This window comes from Sciurus carolinensis, chromosome 9 (genome assembly GCF_902686445.1).
Source record: "Sciurus carolinensis chromosome 9, mSciCar1.2, whole genome shotgun sequence".
Taxonomy (NCBI): Eukaryota; Metazoa; Chordata; class Mammalia; order Rodentia; family Sciuridae; genus Sciurus; species Sciurus carolinensis.
The window spans coordinates 54,023,442-54,043,028 of record NC_062221.1 but is presented as its reverse complement, the minus strand read 5'-3'; the positions used below and the strand labels follow the sequence as shown (position 1 = coordinate 54,043,028).

The 19,587-nt window shown below is 36.8% G+C and overlaps 1 protein-coding gene across 7 annotated transcripts in view; it reads right to left on the bottom strand.

Annotated features, from left to right (window-relative positions):
• Positions 1-19,587, bottom strand: part of Yeats2 (YEATS domain containing 2) — a 116,816-nt gene that overhangs the window by 47,543 nt on the left and 49,686 nt on the right. For 6 of the 7 annotated variants that reach the window (XM_047564328.1, XM_047564326.1, XM_047564327.1 and 3 more), the window contains exons 12-19: positions 18,944-19,102; positions 17,442-17,545; positions 15,674-15,781; positions 14,837-15,019; positions 11,301-11,559; positions 8,735-8,896; positions 6,622-6,806; positions 4,791-4,949 (exon numbers count right to left, since the gene is read on the bottom strand). In XM_047564328.1, the coding sequence (XP_047420284.1) occupies positions 4,791-4,949; positions 6,622-6,806; positions 8,735-8,896; positions 11,301-11,559; positions 14,837-15,019; positions 15,674-15,781; positions 17,442-17,545; positions 18,944-19,102 (1,319 nt within the window). The remainder of the gene's footprint in view (positions 1-4,790; positions 4,950-6,621; positions 6,807-8,734; positions 8,897-11,300; positions 11,560-14,836; positions 15,020-15,673; positions 15,782-17,441; positions 17,546-18,943; positions 19,103-19,587) is intronic. The other variant, XM_047564330.1, reaches the window with a different exon arrangement.

The window sequence follows — 19,587 nt, the reverse complement described above, 5'->3', positions numbered from 1 at the left end:
AGTACTGTTGTGATGGTTACTTTTATGTCAACCTGAGTGGGCGAAGGGATGCCCAGACAGCAGGTAAACCATTACTGCTGGGTATTTTCAGAACAGAGATGTGCACTTGCCAATATGGTTGCGCATCATTCAATCTCGAGTGCCCAAACGACAAAAAGGTAGATGAAAGGCAAATTCTCATTCTCACCCTTTTGAGCTGGGCATCCATCTCATGCCCTTATACATCAGAGCTCCTGGTTCTTGGGCCTTTGCACTCAGGGACTTTTATCAGCATGCCCATGCCCCCACTTCGACCAGCTCTCAGGCCTCTAGTCTCAGAATGAATTATACCACTAGCTTTCCTGGTTCTCCAGACTGTAGACCTGACATATTTGGGACTTGGTCTTCACAATCATGAGTCAATTTTGATAATAAATCTCCACTTATATATCCATATAGATATCCCATGGTTCTGTTTTCTCTAGGGAAAACTAGTAAAACTTTTATTTGTATTAAGATCTATGTAATCTATAAATTACTTTTTATTTCTTTTTGATCCAAGAATTTATTTTAATTTCGAAGAGCTCCTAATTATTGTAATTGAATTTTATTTTAATTAATCAAGAAAATTAGGTACAATGAATGCTACTTTTGGGATATGCTAAGATTTTTTTTTTTTTTTTTTTTTTTTTTTTTTGGTGACCAACTATATAATCAATTTATTAACATTCCAGAAGTATAAAAACAAAATGTATATTCTGTTAGAAAGATACATAATTAAGCCTACCAATAGTGTGCTATGGTATGGGTATGCTTTGAGTTTGTCCCCCAAAGGTTCATGTGTAGAAAGCTTGGTCCCCAACATAGCAACATGAGAGGGGGTAGAACCTTTACATGGTAGGCATTATTGGGAGGTGATTAGGTCAGGAATTAATGCTGGTTTCATGGAGTGGGCTAACTCTCACAAGTTGTTACCAAAGAGCAAGATTGACCTCTGAATCCCTCTGGCTCCATGTCTTGCCATGTGACCTCTTCTTCTTCCATGTGCTCCCAGAATCATGCTACCCACCATGTTATGATGATGATGCAGCCAAGGGGACTCTCACCAGAGGCAAAGAGATGGGACCAGTGGGTTATGGACTTTTTCTTTTTTTTTTTTTAAGTGTCAATGGACCTTTATTTTTTATTTATATGTGATGCTGAAATTGAACCCAGTGCCTCACACATGCCAGGCAAGAGCTCTACCACAAAGCCACAACTCCGGCCCCCTGGTCATGACCTTTCAGTCTCCAAATGTGTGAGCTAAATAAACCTCTTTTCTTTAAAAATTACTCAGCTTTGGATATTCTGATACAGCAACAGATAACAAACTAATACACTAATACAATGTTATTCCAACTCAAACTCTTTTTTAATATTTCTTTTTTTTTTGCCCTATGTAAATTTATGATTACACAAATGGTACGTCTTTACTCCATGTACAGAGAAACAACATGTATCCCATTTGTTTACAATAAAAAAAAGTCATACATTATTAACAAAATTTTTTTAATAAGTATATCTACATTTTTACTGATTCAATGATAACCTACTGCATCTATCTACAACATTACATTTAACATCATGTTCTTAGATATCTTACTAGTTCCAAGTTTTCATTATTATGAAGAGAAAGGACAAGGTGAGTAGTCTTTAAAATTTCCTTTCAGGGAAATGAGATAAGCACTTTTCCAGGCTTTTGATTCAGGTAAAACTCCTCTATAGAAGGCTGTACCAACTAGTAATCTTTATGATTTGCTAATATACTCAATAAAACACAACTGTATTATCAAACTTTTCATTTTGCCTATCTGATAAAAGTAATCTCAATTTCCTTTTTATGACAATAAATACTTAACATTTATCATATGTGCATCAGTCACTTTTATTTCTTATTTTACAAACTGTTCATATATTTGTCCTCTTTTCTAAAACTTTTTAAATCTATTCAAATTTTCTAGACAAATTTGAGTTTTCAAAAAGAAAATCCAGTCAGGATTCTGACTGGTATTGAGTTAAATTTATACTTTGACGAGAGTTAACATTTGTACAATATTATCGTTAAGGAAGTATTTGTCTTGCTTTTGTTAGAACCAGATTTTGAATTTTATTAGAAGTATTCTGATCATCAATTAAGACTATTTTATTTGTTCTTACCAGTTTTGTTTTGTTTTTTAATCAGAGTACAGTGAAATAAGAAGACAAATGGTTTGTTTCTTGTTTTGCAGTTCTGGGGATTGAACCTAGGACCTCACACATACTAGGGAAACACTCTACCATGGAGATACATCCCCATCCCTGAGAGTAAATAGTATTAATAGTAAACTAATCCTTAATGTATTTTTACTGAAGGAGTCATTACACTCCAAGTAAATAACACCCAAGGAATTCAGGTAAAATATTTTTGCCAAAAATCTGAATTACTATTATCATCCACTTTATTAAAGAAATTAACAATAGGTGAAACTACAAAAAGAAAATCAAGCATACAAATATCAGAATTTACAAAAGAAATAAGCAAGTATACTATTAGTTAATTACCTTCTGAAGCACAAACTAAGAAAGAAAGAAAATGTGTTAAAATGTTCAGTTATTTGTCTTTAGGCCTAGTTCAATGTCAATGTCACCAGCTTTAGTGTTTTGTTTTTAATTTTCTAAGCTATTAACTTGAAGGAGGAAAAAAAAAACCCACTTTCTTCCAAATTTTTAAGTCCATTAAATTAATGAATTACAAAAAAGCTGATTTCACAGAAAGAAGCTAAGAGTAGACTGGTACTGGAAGCTGGGGAGAGTAGTTGGGGAACAGAGGGATGGAAAAGATTGATCAGTGGGTACAACTAGATGGGACTAAGTCCATAGATACTGATAATATAAAGTATATTTTAAAAAACAGTTTGTTGGGCTGGGGAGATAGCTCAGTTGGTAGAGTGCTTGCCTTGTAAGCACAAGGCCCTGGGTTCGATCCCTAGCACCCCAAAAAAAAAAAAATCTTAAAAACAGTTTGTTTTCACTATAAAGAAAAGTAGACAGATGTTTGAGGAGACAGATTTGTTTAACCTGATTTAACCAACTCAAACTCTTTAGAGCAGGATTTATCCAATCAGTTGAATTCTCAAAAACATGCAAAAAAACCACAAAAACCCTTTTTATTAAGTTCTCTTCAATGGTTACTGTTTTTTGTACCCTATGTATTCTGCTGCTACATAGTTCAATGCATAAATAATCATACCATTGTATCTTCATTGTGGATTTTTTTTTGGCACTGGAGATTTAATCCAGGGGCACTTTATCACTGAGCTACATCCTCAGTCCTTTTTTATTTTATTTTTTATTTGAGACAGGGTTACACTAAGTTGCTGAGGGCCTTGCTAAGTTGTTGAGGTTGACCTCAAACTTGCAATACTCCTCGTCAGTCTCAGGAGTCACTGGGATTATAGGCGCGTATCACCACACCCGACTCATTGTGGATCTTAATTTTGATAACTAAAACTATTTTTCTGTTCCAGGTTGAGAATGGTGGACTGAAACAAACTATAATCCTCTTCCCAGCACTAAATTCACAAAAAAATGGTAGAAAACATAAGTATATTATATTGACTGCTCAAAAGTTAGCTAAGGAACTCAATGGTGTAGAAGCAATTATGAAAAACAAAAAGTTACAGAAGAAACAAGAAGAAATAACCTGAACAGACCTATGTCTATTAAATAAATTGAAGCATCAGTTAACCAAACCAGACAGACTTCACAAAGAAAACTACTGACCAATATCCTTTGAAAAATAATTATAAACAAATTTAATCTAATTGAATACAACGTTATCAAAATATATAAAAACCATTCATGTACAACCAGAGAAACAACAGTTATACCGCATTTGTATACAATGAATCAAAATGAATAAACAAATTTTAAAATATATATAAAAACCAAGTGAGGTTTATCCCAGGAATACAGGTTGGTTTAAATTAAAAAAGAAAATAAAAACAAATCAACATAATTGACAAACTAAAGAAAAGCCTTATAATCATGCTCAACAAAGAAACGAAGCAAGTGTCCACTTGACAACAATCTAGTAAATTTATTCCATGTTCTGAGAAATGTGGAAATATACAGTCATAGAAAATGAGCTGTTTGGGGATGACTGGTGTTTACTATCTATATTCTGTACCTTTGTCTGTTTCTTCCATTTGGCAAATTCTGGAGATCTAGTTACAGGATCCTCCTACAGATGATTATGATATTCCTTACCCAGTCAAAATTCTGTTGTTACTGGGTTTATACTAAACAATGCTGGAGAAATATGCCCTAAACACACAAGAGTGTTTACTTACTATATTATATTGTGGCTGAAATCACCTAGTATACTATTCTAAATCCTTCATGAAATCTCTCCAGAGAAGTGATACAATGAAGTATCAAAGACTCTTTGGTTCTTTTAAGGAAATATGTTTTCTTTTTCTTTTCACAAGCAGTGATTTTATAATTCACCGAGTTTCTCATTTTACATTTTCTGTCAAATTTACATCTCATTTTATTAATAAGACAGGATCTTACTGTTTGTATATCTGAATACCTCTTGGGTCTTATTTTCTCATTGTAGCTATATTTTCCTAATCCTCAAAACTGATTTTTTAAATTTTCTATACTATTTCATTATTCATTTTATCATTTAACCTTAACTTCTTAGGGTCTGTGTAAACAGAGAATCTATAAATATGTAATTATATACCATAATCACCATGTATTAAGAGTGTGTGGGGGTGCAAGCTTACCTGTGTAAACAAAGTGGTTTTCTGTCCAGAGATGACTTTTAAGGTCTGCTGTCCCTGTGCAGAAGATGTGCTGACTCCCAGTGTTCCTTGGACCACTGACCCAGTAGTCAGTTGTTTTCCAGATGTCTGGGGTGATGGCTGGCCAACTAAAAATGTGCCCTAAGTTGTGGGTGAGGGAAAGAATTAACCAGGAATTTGTTAAATTCAAATGGATAGCTCTGATTCTTAAAATCACAAGGACCCAAGGTACCCCATGCTCTCCCCTTCATCCTTTGACTCAGTCAAAACAACTGAAAAGAATAAGTCAGTTCTAAGTATAACTACCAGTAGTTATCTTCACTTCTCAAACTTTGTACAGCAGTTACACAGCAGGTTGTTGGAAACTTAAGTTCACATTGATAACTCTCTATCCATATCAACAGGAATGTCTAGAACCAAAATACTATTATGTTCTTTAGAGGAAAATGAAGGAAATTTTCCAAGACTAGGGTAAAGAAGGTGGAAATCTGTTTCTAACTGAATCCGACCCAACTTGAAATACCCCAACCTGATACTCTCTCTGGCTGCACCCTACTAAGAGCAAAATTTCAATTGTATGTTAATACTGTTTATTACTGCATGGATTTGGGAGACAAAAAACATAAGGGTAATCTTTCTTCCATGCAGAAAGATCTGGATTTAAATCCAAAGGCTACCATTAGCTTAGCAGAAAGGTCTTGTATAAATTACTTAAGTCTTTCTGAATCTATTTCCTCATCTCTCAAAAAAAAAAAAAAAAAAAAAGCCCCCCAAAGATTCAAACTAAAAAGCTTCTCAGCAAAGGAAACAATCAATAATATGAAGAGAGAGCCTACAGATTGGAAGAAAATCTTTACCACACACACCTCAGAGCACTAATCTCCAGGATATAAAAAGAACTCAAAAAAGTATACACCAAAAAAACAAATACCCCAATCAATAAATAGGCTAAGGAACTGAACAGACACTTCACAGAAGAAATACAACAGATCAACAAACATATGAAAAAATGTTAATCATCTCTTGCAATTAAAGAAATGCAAATCAAAACTACTCTGAGATTTCATCTCACTCCAGTCAGAATGGCAATTCTAAGTGTTGGAGAGGATGTGGGGAAAAAGGTACACTTATACATTGTTGGTGGGACTGAAAATTGGTGCAACTTTTCTGGAAAGAAGTATGGAGATTCCTAAGAAAACTTAGAATGGAACCACCATTTTACCCTGCTATCCCACTCTTCAGTTTATACCCAAATGACTTAAAATCAGTATACTACAGTGACACAGCCACATCAATGCCTACAGAAGCTCAATTCACAATGACTAAACTATGGAACCAACCTAGATGCCCTTCAGCAGATGAATGGATCAAGAAAATGGGATACATACACACAATGGAATACTCCTCAGCCTTAAAGAAGAATGAAATTATGGCATTTGCAGGTAAATAGATAAAACTAGAGAATATCATGCTAAGCAAAAGCCAATACAAAAAAACCAAAGGTGGAAAGTTTTCTCTGATAAGTGGATACTGATCCATAGTAGGGGGTGGATAGGGAAGAATGAAGGAACTCTGGATTATGCAGAGGGGAGTGAAGGGCGGGGGCAGTGGAGATGGGAAGGACAGTAGAATGAGACAGACATTTTTACCCTATAAACATGTATGGAAAAAAAAAAAGCCCCCCAAAATATAGATTTATAACATAGCTAAAATGTTAGTATTACTGGTCCCAAAGCAGTAAAGGTAAATCAACTTAATCAAAGGCAGTTATCAGAAAGCTAATAATTTAAAATGTGAGGCACAAGTAACAGACCTGGGGAGTTTGCTTGAGGATGTAGGATGTGTAAGTCAGATGCTGGGAGATCCCTCCAGAGCCAGTGGTGCCCTGGGATCCTCCTGTTCCTCCACTGCCACTGCCTCCAGCACTGCCACTGCTGCTTCCACCTCCACCTCCTCCTGCGCTGCTACCACCAGCAGCAGCTGAACCTGACTGGAGGTCTACAAATGCCATGAGAGACAGCAACATCATAAAGAGTCAAGCAATGGTTTAACAGAAAAAAGTAGGTAAGTCCAGAGCGATGCTTTCCCTGCAGCACCATTCCTCCTGCTTTCTATCTTCTTTCCTCTGCAATGTCTATTCTGTGACAAGAATGGAAGAACTTTCTAGAATTTGAAGGTAAAACTAAAAACTACGTAGGCTGAGTGTCTGTAATCAGAAATTTTGATATCCAAATGTTTTGAGCACCATGACACTCAAAGAGTTAGGGATTTTGAAGGTGACTTCAGATTTCAGATTTTCAGATTAAGGATACCCATTTGGTAAAGTCTTTGCAAATGCTGCAATATCTGAAAAAAATTCTGAAATCTGAAACATCTCTAATTCCAAGCTTTGTTTTTGCAGTACTGGGGACTGAATCCAGGAGCACTCTACCACTGAGCTACATTTCCAGCCCTTTTTAATTGCTTTTATTTTTGACAGGAGTTCCCTTTAAATTGCTGAGCAATCCTCCTGCCTAAGTCTCCCAAGTAGCTGAGATTACAGGCGTGTACCACAGTGCTTGGTGTACATGAACTTTCAAGTGAATGACGGTTGACTATATTTCAGCCCTAAGTATAATGAAGAATTTATCTTTGACAAGTATTTTGACCTAGTTGTGGGAGATCCAAGTGTTTTAATCAAATCCTCCCATTCATAATGACTCCAGGGCCCCATTCTATTTTGCTTTTCAAATCCTACTTTGAAGCCTGCGAATTCTTTTTACTTCCACTTTGTGAGATGTCTACAAGCTACCTGGATTATAAATATTTAAATATTTACTCAATAAATAGTAGAAATCAGCTTCCTTTCCCACCTTAATTCTAGTGACAACTATAACTGGAACAAGTAGCACTCTGGGTAGATTTCTGAGACTTATATTGTCCCTTTCTTACATAGCTAACTTTCTGACACTCCCCTGTTTAGGTATGAGGAAAAACACCAGGGTAAGAGTAGCAATGACTCATTATAGAGAATAAGCTACACACTGCACTTGGCGAAGGGGGTTCATTTCCTTCTTTCCTTCGGTCGGTCTGTCCTTCCTTCTATCCTTCCTTTTCTTTTTTGCAGTACTAGGTATTGAACCCAGGGACACTCTTCTACATTCCCAGCCTTTTTAATTTTTTATTTTGAGACAGGTTCTAAGTTGCCCAGATTGGCCTGGAACTCACAATCCTCCTGCCTCTGCCTCCCAAGTCGCTGAGATCACAGGGGTATGCCACCATGTCTGGCTGGGTGGTTAATTTCTAATGAGTTTAACTGATGTATCATTTCTACCTCTGATTGAGAGGAAAATCATTCCTTTTACCCTTTCCTTTTCAACATGACCCAAACTGGTTTTCTCTAAAATTTTTTATAATTACCTAATTTCCTTGGGGTTTTAATACATGCACACTTAGGGTGAGTTTGATTTCTCTTCCCATCTCTAAACTAGCAAATACAAGTACGTCTAAGTAATGGTGAACACAAACATTTAATTCCGGTCCTGTTCCACCCCCTTTAAAATGAAAAGCAGACAGACCTTTCCCAGGAATCACAAGATGATTTTCAGATACCAATCCAGGAGGAATTTTCCATTACTGATCAGTTCGACAGCTTCCTCCCAACACAACCTCAAGTCACACCCCTCTCTAGTGTGATCTGTTCCTCATCCCAAACTCTGAATAGCGAAGCCCAAAATAACAGTGTCACCTCCTAAGACTATGTGATTATTTAAACTGCTTCTAGTTAAATTACATGTATATTTTAAATCTATTTGGGCAAAAGCTACCATTACACCACCAAACAGAATTATAAAAATGCTTCCTTGGAACAGGTTAGAACTGTTCCTCAGCTGAACGTGAAGAACATACCCAGAGATCCAGGGACCAAATGATTTAATAATACTGACTAGCATTGTTGGTAGCTCGCAAGATGGCTCCTTGAGGGATCAGCAGCAGTTTTCCTTTTCCTGAAGGGTTCTTGCTGTTTGTGGTAAGGTAGAGTTTAGTGCCTGGAGGCAAATTTGCCAGATTGGCCAAATTAGTGGCTGGTAGCTGCAATGTTGCCATCACTAAAATGGTAAAGGGGGAAAAAGGTGGAACAGATTATTAGTTGTTTATTATTATTATTATTATTATTTCTATCAGCCATATTCTAAAATCAAAATACAGAGTAATAAAATACTTAATTTAAAAACATTAACAAACAACAAACTTAAGTTTGTTTCCTAGATGTTTTGGGTGGATATTCTTACATATCTTGCTAATTAAAAAATAATTTAGACACCAGAAGCACCTACCCAAACTAATTTATATTATATATAAACAGGCTGATCATATGTCCTGGTTTTGCCTAGAACAGTTCTAGTTTACACCTATGCTCATTGTAATTATTTTTATTAGCACTGGTATTGAACCCAGGGCCTCACATGTGTGAGGCAATTACTCTATCACTGAGCTACAGCCCCAGCCCTCTCACTGTAATTATTAATAGTGACTATTAACTATCAAAAATACTGTGGTTTACATAATTAATGAATAATCACCCTATCTATGGATGAATATACATTTTCCTCCATTTGTTTAATGTTCCTTTAGTCAGTTTCTAGTAAGAGATGAATCTACTAGTTTAATACAAGACTTCGAGTCTCCCTTACTTTCTGAGAATTAAGAAATGCCAGTCAGTCAAGACTGGCACATTATGAAACCATAATTATCCTTTTTAAAAGTCCGGTCTAAGTCAAAGAGCTTTCACTTACCCCTTAAATTTTACTTATCTATGCACATCGGTTTTAAGACCTCTAAACATGAATCTGAAAGGGGATTGATATAAAATTTTCTGCAGTTACTTTAAATCAATAAAGTCTCCATGAAATGAAGTGTATGGAAACACATGGGTCAGCTGCAGAGAAGGGATCAGCCTCCACCAGCCTGCTGGAGTAGTCCTGATCCTCATGACCCTTGTGTCTAAAGCTCTGGGAGGGAGGAACCCTGGAAGCTGCCCCCAGATGCTACAACTCTAAAACTTTCCATCATTAACAGAACTCAACTGCAATGTACATCACCTGTATCTCAGTCAGTACCAGAAGTGCAAACCCCTCCAGTCACCCAGCCTCAGCTGGAGTGGCATGGCAGTTCCTGATCTGAGCCATCCCTCTTCCCTCCCTTCCTTCCTAGTTCTTTTACCAAGGGGCCCTAGAATTCCTGCTGTGATCTTTAGACTAATGTGAAACCTCAACCTTCCCTAGAATTCCTGCTGTGATCTTTAGACTAATGTGAAACCTCAACCTTTTTGTGGTAATTAAACCTGTCAGCCTGTTTAACTGGGGGCTAGTCATCTTACCTTAACCAGGCCCTGGAGGGAAGCCTTTGTACTCTCTAGTTTGGCTTTCAGACCATTAACACCCCTCATTCCTGAAAAATCCCCAGTTTCTTTGAGGCTCACTGCTGGCTATCTTAACTGGTCCCCTGTTGCTATCATTTACCAAACTCCCAGTCACTCCCCACATTTGACTACTAATGCTCTCTCTAAGGATTATCATTCTCAGTGAACACTGTGGATGACTTATTTATTCTCTGGCTTCTAAGCTACTTCGTCTTCTAAACTCCAAAGATCATTTCATTCCATCTATCTCATGCACTCCCTGTCCTACAGCTTGTTGGGGATTGAATCCAGGGCCCTGCCCATTCTAGGCAAGTGATCTACCACTGATCTACATTCCCAGTCCTTTTTATTGTGAGAAAGGATCTTGCTAACTTGCCCAAGCTGACCTTGAACCTGCAATCCTCCTACCTCAGCCCCTGAGTAGCTGGCATTATAGACACGTGCCACTATTCTCAGCTCAAGTACTTATTTTTAGTGCCACAACTTGAATTCTGCCATCATCAGCAGTGCACCACCTCTGAAATCTCTATTTTGGATATCCATTACCTTCCACTCTTCCAATTCACTACACAATTCTTTGGTTTCATCAAGACCTTAAAAATAAATGAACATCTAATGTTGTATGTATTTTTTCATGCCCTCACAGAAATAACATATCAAAGGATAACGTGTTTAAGGTGTTCAAACTTCTATTTGATAGAGAATCTTTTAAGTTGGGTATCTCAAAATGTTGCTGGCATATAGTCAGACCAAGATTTTAAGACTGAAACCAATGTGGGGATGAAGACAGATGAAAACTATTCTTTAGACCTGAAAGAGGTATCAAGAAATATCCTCTATTTTTATTCTTCTTCCATGTATATAATGCTTATTATCATAGAAATATAAAATAATAGATATAATAAAACTTAAAGCAAACTACTTACAAACCTTTATATAAAATATTTCATTAAAAAGAACATTTTTAAACACTTCTTACAGCATCAACCTGACTGGCTTTCCCAGTCAGAATCAAATACCAAGTAAAATCACTAGCAATGAAAATTTTGGATAGTAAAGCTGCAAAAAGGGACCCAATTAGCATCAGTTACCTGAGCCCTGGGATCCACTCTTCGGAGGGCCAGCAGCAGTGACCTGAGCCTTGGTCAAGGCCTGTACTGGCTGAGCAACAATGGTTCCTCCACCTCCACTCACAATGGCTTTGGCAACTCCTTGGGTCACAACTTGCTTTGGACCAACTGCTTTGGCGACAGAAGAGCTGGCCTTGGCTACAAGGATCTGGCCACCACTGATTGCCACAGCCTGCTTCACTGCTGAAGGTAAGGTAGAACCCACCGGCACCCCAACAACCTGTTCAAAACAGAGGAGAGTCCAGCAGTGCTTCTTCTCACCGCCCCTTCGAGAGCTCTGGGAACAGAGGAGCCATTCTGTTCTAGCAAAGAACAAAGCAAAAGCCTGGATATGACAGAGTCTAATTCAGTCCTCTAGCAAGGCTGCCTGGACAGATATAAAACAACATTTCTTACATTTTAGATATTGTAATAATAAAACCTTAGAGGCAGTTATCTTAACCTCAACTACTTTCTAGAACTTACTCTGACTATAAAATATGAGTTTTTAAATAGAAAATCTGGAAGTACAAAGAAAAAGTTCTACTCAACCAGTTCCCCTTTTTAATTCAGAGTGGAGGATATGTAAATACTTATAAGACTGTCTTATTTTATTGAAATTTTAGAGCCTCTTTAAAAAACATGATTATTTAGGAGGTAGAATAAAAGGATATACCATAGGCTACTGATGAATGGGATGTTCTAATTAAGGAATTACTAAATCACAAGATAGTAATACAGCATATTATATAGTATATAGTATGTAATTGTATACATAGTATATTACTATATATTGTAATATATATTTGCCATGTGCTTGGATAATATGACTGATGTAAAGCAAATGGTCCCCTAATCAATTAATTACACCACAGTATAGCAGAGGAATGTATAGGTTTCTGTAAGCAGACAGACTGGTTTCCCTGTTTCGTTTCACCAACTGGTAGATGTGTATATTACTTAACCTCTTTGAGCTTTAGCACTAGCCCTCTCATTTATAAAGTAATATTTGCCCCATAAAATCAAGAATTAAAATGAAAATAAGTATAAAAAGTCCAGCTAACATGATAGCTGCTAATATAAACTCTATTAACAGATATGACACATTTAATCTCTCCAAGAGCCTAATAAAATATAATATCCCAAATTGGCCATAGGAGGGCAGTCTTGACGAAAAGAGCTTATCCAAAACGTGCATACTCCCAAGATGACCCCATCACCACCACCACCATTTGTTCTGGAAAACTGAGAATGGGAAAGTCTACAAGTTTGCATTATTTGGGAAAAGTTCTATGCACAGCTGATAACAGATACTACAAAGGAGAAAGGATCCTTAAGTAGGACATCAAAATCCCAAGTTAGTTTTTCTGTTTTTAACAAAACAACATTTTAGCCTCGAACCTGAACTTAACATACCACTCTTCTCTTGCCATTCCATCATACTTCTCTGGGTATTGCTAATTTCCTTCTAGTTTTACAAAGCAGACACCTTTGTTCTGTATTTGTTATTAATGCTTTGCTTTGATGCATGCTTTGATTCAGTACTTCTATTTCTGCCCTGTGAACATAACTTTGGTAAATCAGAAATTAGTACCTTAAGGAGAAAGACATGTGTATGTGATTTTGCCTCTAGATACTCAAAACTACAGCCACTGTGCTCGGTAATAATTGTTACCATGGCACTTGTGCACAGACACACATGACATTCACATTAGATGTTATTTACTGAGCATGTGTTCTCTGCTAAGTCCTTTACATATGACACCCTCTCATTTTTGTATAGCTCTGAAAGACAGGAGGTATTATTCCCTTTCACTAGATGAATAAACCAGAGTTCAGAGAGATTAACCTGCCTACGTCACACAAATAATGAGTAGCACTGGTCATTCCAAAGTTCATGCTCTTTTTACCATACCAACTGCTTTCTTCCCACATGGAACTTGTTTATTCCTCAGTTGTCACTTTTCATGTTGATGTGAGAACCTTCATTTTTTTTTTAATTGTTTCTTTTTAGTCATACAACCCAGTAGAGTCCATTTTGATATAATTACACAAGCAAGGAATATATCTTACTATAATTAGGACCCCATTCTTGTGGATGTACCCGATGGTGAAATTCACTGTGGCATATTCATATAGGTACAGTTATGTCAGATTCATTTCCCTGTCTTTCCTATCCTGTCCTCCCTCCCCCCACCTTTATTCCCCTTTGTGTAATCCACTAAACTTCTATTCTCCCACTCCCCACTCCCTACTGTGGACTTAGAAAACATGATAAGAGGCATTTCCATTTTGCCAGAGTGATATGGAAGAAAAACGATCACATTTCCCACCCTTCTGTTTACAGGCAGTTTCAAGGAATGTACTTCAGCAATAACCAAGGATGGTCTGACCTTGCAGACAGCTCCTTATCTCCTCAATTTCCTGGGTAAACAGTGGTGTCTTTTCTCATGCTCTCTTGCTTCTTTGCAATTCTTTCACTCTGCTGTGGCACTTCTTTCTAGGTGCCCTTAAACCTTACTTGGGGCATTTTAGCACAAATCTGTTTTCTCTTAGTCTTATATTACCATTAGATATGTGGCAATGTGATAAGACAGAATGTCTGTTCAGCATTACTGGATGAGTGGAATGGTCAGGAGTCAGCAGAAATGGATTAGCCCCCGTCACTCACTAGCCATCCGCTCTTGAGGAAGCTGCCTAGCCTCTCAGTCATGATTTCTGCATTTTTAAAATGGGGGTGAAAATAACCCAGCATGGTGGTGCACACCCATAATCCTAATGACTTGGGAGGACTGTAAGTTTGAGGCCAGCCTCAGCAACTTAGTAAGAATCTGTCTTAAAATGAAAAATAAAAAAGGCTGAGGATGTGGCTCAGTATAAGAGTTGTGCCCTGGGTTCAATCCCTGGTACTCCTTCCCCTAAAAAAAGAGGGGGGTGAAAATGCCCACCTTGCACAGTGGTGTGAGGATTATAGATAATATATAAATATGAGCCTGACACAAAAAGCATTTAGATAATATTTCTAATCAATGTAGGAAAATAAGAATCTGAGGGCTACTTTATATTCCTTCCAATTCATTAATTCCACCATATCTCCAAATTATAAGGAATATTAACTCTCCAAAGAGCCAAGAATTCATTGAACAGATCACAGTCTGGACATCAGAGATGTAAAACGTAGCATTCTCCTATCAGAAACAAACCAGTAGTCCCATCTCAGATTGAATCAAGTAGAAGGCTGTGATCATGAAGCCAGTCACCTTTGCTGCCAGAGCACATAGGTTCCCTTTGCCTCTTGGGCTATTCCTGGACCCGCTATAATACACGCCTCAACTCTTATCATGGATACTAGAGGAACGGATCGGCTTAACATTGACTGACTTGCTTTTGCAACCAGGCTACCAAACAGAATCCTATGGGGTCAGCAACCCTGTCAACCTCAATCTTTTTGGCATTTATCAATCATTTATACAACTTTCATTAACATGTTGACCTCCCAACCCCTAGCCAACACAAACCTTGGAGGGCTGAATCTTTGGTGACTGAGTAGTCCCTTCTCCAGCAGTAATAACTTGTTTTTGGGGGGACACAGCTATCATGTGACCCCCTTTCACAGTCACGTACTGAGGAAGTGGTGACTGGCTCGCAGCTCCTGTTGTGGGCATGTGAGGGGCTTCACCAGGTTCCTGTTTGATGATCACCTTGCAACAAACATGACAATGACACTGAATTAATATCCTGTGGGGAAAAAACCCTACTAGTATCTGAATAGATTCATCTGCAGGGATTAATGAATCAATGAAACTTGGTCTATATGCAATGACTTCATGAGAAGGGTAAAAGTATTTCTTAAATACAGAACACAACTATTATAGGGACCAAAAGGCCAGGGCAGTGGTATGTGTATATAATCCCAGCTACTTGGGAAGCTGAGATAGGAGGCCAGCCTGTGCAATTTAGCAAGATGCCGTCTCAAATCAAAAAATAAAAAGAACTGGGCGTGTAGCTCAGTGGCAGAGCATCCACCCAGCACACATGAGGCCCTGGACTTGAATCTGTGCTTCTGTCATTTGCTTTAGAGACTGGTGGCAAAACAGCAGTAGAGAGAAACAACCCAGTTTGTGCTCTCTGAATTTCCTAACTTGCTGGACTCCAAGGAAGTGGACATCACTAAATAAATGGAAGCATGTCTTAGAACTAAGGTCTGATTTCAGCTTTGAGACATACTAAAAAGTAACAGTTAAAAAGTAACATGTTGTAGGGGTAATCTCAATCAACTCCAACATGCCACTAAGAGGATTATGTAACAAGACCATACAGACTCAAAGGACAATGTGCTGCTAATAAATACTCACTTTTGTGAAAGCTCCAAGTCCTCCAGTTATAGGTTTGGGGCTCTGAACCTTAGGGTGACTCCCAATTGGGCAAAGAGGTGGCATAGATGCGAATAAAGAATCTTCCTGCTATGTGAACAGAGGTACGTTATACAACCGGGTCAAAATGGGTGATTTTAGATATTCTGTTACCTACATTTAATACAAACTGTGACATTATCTAGCAACATCAACAACCAAAAGACAAGACAAAAACAAACAAATTTAAAAACCTCCCCAAACTCTTAGGGGTTTTCCAAGCCTCTAAAGCAATATTTTAATCTTGTTTTCAAAACAAAATGCAAAGAAAAGCTACACCTTGGCAAACCTACTCATGTGTCCTGCTGTATACTGGGAAGACTCCTATCCTACAACCTTTAGCATCTAGTTGGTTTTATTGGTTTGCATGTCTAGTGCCCTGCCAGAGAATAAACTATAACAGGATGGGGACTATATTTTACTCTTTTATATTTAGCCAATTCACTAAATAAATTAATGGTTGAAACAGGTAATTGTATATGTTCTCTTAACATACTCTCACTTGATTTGGGAAATTCACTCAATACTAAGAATACAAGGGAAATTTTTTCAATTAATTATTTATTTAAAATATTAAAAGAACTTAATTAGCATATGCAAAGACATTTTTACAATATAAACATTCAGAACTACTGTAGTTGGTCTCTGATTCTCAAAGACAAAATGCCAATCTCAGGGGCAATTTGCCATAATTAGAATTTTAAGAAAAAGAAGAAACAAAAGGTAAGAACATTTCTTGAGTATATAATGGAAAGATCATTAGCAAACATCAAAAAATAAACTGATAAAGAGTCAAGACCTTCAAGGGAATCAATATAGTTCAGATATTCATTTAACATGCTACTTGTACACTGCACAAAATTTAGTAGAAAACCTGCTTTGGGCTAGGAAACTATTCAAGATCATCATTACCATGTGTCTAAATACAAGAACTGTGTTCAGCACAAGTAATGTAAGAGACAAGCTTCACATTCTCAGGGTTTTTCAGATAGGATTTGATACTCAAATGCTTCAGATTTAAGGGAGCCCTAAAAAGGGAGCTGGATAACTGAACCACACAGTGGGGAAGGGTCTTTGCCAAATGATGAGTGGATGTTTAACCATGATCTGAACAAGTCAGATCATTTGGAGTTCCAAATTCTAAAGGCCTGTTCATCCTAAAGAGGAAGGGAAAAAACTTGTGGAGATAAAAATTATTCTCAGCTGGGGATATAGCTCAGTTGGTAGACTGATTGCCTTATATGCACAAGGCCCTGGGTTCAATCCCCAGCACCACAAGAAATTAAAAAAAAAAAAAAAAAAAAAATTATTCTCAAATAACCAAAAGACTAACATGTACAAAAGAAAATATATACATACTTTTGGTAGTGAAAACATAAGGAAAAAATGAAAGATGTCAGATGAGTATTTTTGTAAGGAAATAGTTTTTAAAACGTCTTCTCCAGCAAAACATAAATAAGGTCACCGCCTCACCACACTGTTTTCAAATCAAAGCTGGGTGATCATTTAATTGAACTGTTCAGAAGCATTTTCTACACTAGGGAAAGACCAATGTGAGGCAGTAAAGTCCTCAGTAGACAATCTTTAAAGTAATTATCAGGAATGAAGAGTTTAATTTATGAAATCTGCAACATCAACTGACACACTTTTGCCAAGGTTGCACATACTATCTTTACAAACTAGGAAAGTGCAATGTATACAAGAGCTTTACCTTGACTGTAGATGTTACAAAACTACTTCCATGAATTTTAGGAACAGGTGAACCTGTTCCTTGGGAGACCTGAGAAGCTGTGGAGAGCTTGTTTGTAGGACTTCCTGTAAGCAGGGCAGATTTAAAAATAAAGTACAAAGTAAAATTTACAAAAGTAATTTTAAATCATTTTCACCACCATCCTTTCTTCACCACTACTTATTTTTCATTTTTAAGGGTTAAAAGCTCATATCCCTGAAACTTTTAGGGGGGAAAAAAAGACTTAAGAACTTATTTCTACAAAACTGAACAAACTCAATCTGCAATGGAATAAGAAGTCAATAAGTATGAATAAAAGAAAAAGTAAAGTACATATTATATACTCTCCTCCTTACATAAGAGACACTATCACATTAACAAATGGGCCAGAATGCAAAAATCCAAGTAATGCCAGTTTCTGCAAAGTAGTTTCACTAGAGGCTGTATCTACCCTAGATTAAGTATTTTATACCCTACTTGTGCAACTGCTTTTAAGAATCTGATAAGTCAGTCATATTATCAACAGTCGACAAGTCGAGACCTAAAATGGTATTTGATTACCCACTCTATTTCTAAAACTTCCTCTAAAGACTTGTGGCTGAGTTCTAAAACTAAACATTCTCAAAATATACTCATTTAACATTTCTAAATATGTTCAAAAGACTATTAAGCAAGCCCTAAAAGCAGTATTTCTAAAAGGAGCGCCACAATTAAAAATCATTATTACAGTGCTTACTTAACTTTTCAAAAAACAAACAAAACCTCTTGAAAATGTTCAACATAAATTAATGTACATTAATCCAATACGTCAATTTAAAAAAAACCAGCCTCATTACTTTATAATCATCCCTTTTATTTCATCTCTCTTTTCACTATTTCCCTCGATCAGTGAAATTTATAGTTAAAAGTATGTGTATTTATAGAGGTTAAGTGAAGGGAATAAATAAAACAATGTTAGTAAAAGAACATCAAAAAACTGAAGAGCACCATGCAGTTTTATGTGATTATGAAGACAAATATGGTGATTCCAAAGCCTTATTCTTCCTATTAGAGTTCTCTTTTTATAACTACAGTTTCAGTATTCCTTCCAAAGCAAAATGTATCTTATTTGAAGACAAGAAAATATCAAGTTGCTCAGGAAGAAATGTGTATGGCCCACAAAACTATCATTATACTAAAAGTTTAACCTGGAAAAGTTTGGGCCACTTACTTGTATACCCCAAATGAATAAGAATTTCATTTCTAAATGAAAAGAAATCAAGTATTTCTTTAAAGAAAATTAATGGCTTACTTTTAATTCCTAAAATGTACCTATACAAAATATAAATCTTCCCTCAGAGAAAGTGTTGATGTTACTTTACATATTCCTTTTTATGGATGGAGATTTTATTTTCCAATCACTTGGCTACCAAGTCATGCTCGGATTTAGTCTTCAATAAAAGATCAAATCCTCTGGATTGCACAAACATTGACCACATACACACCTGTACTAGGAGTGGAGGCTCCAATCACCTGCCCAGGTTTATCCATGATAACATAAGGATTGTTTATAACAGAGCTGGCAGGGCCTTGTTTCACATGAACTGGAGTGGAGGTCGGGGTTCGAGGCAACGGTGATGGACTTGGTGTTGATATTGGAGAACCTTTATAATTAAAAAGAGGAGAGAAGCAAAATACGTTCAGTCAGTTCATCTGAGGTGACAAGCCGGGATGGGACTGTATGCTTCTGGTGCTGAGCAGCAGCGACAGTATAGCTGAGGCCAGGGAGTACTGTGATCTACTATGCATCCTAATCTGTGGACCAGCAGCATCCGCATTACTGGAAAACTCACTAGAAAAAGATTTTAAGATCCTATCCCAGGCCTACTGGATATAAATCTGCATTTTAACAAGATTCTTTTGTATGCACATTAAAGTTCAAAACAGCAATGCTTTACATACAGTGGGACTTAGCATGATAATTCTCTTAATTTCACAGGTGGGTGTTATATTGACAGTTATACTCAGAACATGAAAATCAGAGAGAAAACTAGGAAGTATTCAACTAAATTTAGGAATCTGATGTTTTGATTCACAATTAATTTCTAATAGAAAAGTATGTAATTCACTTGCCCAAGACAAAAATCTC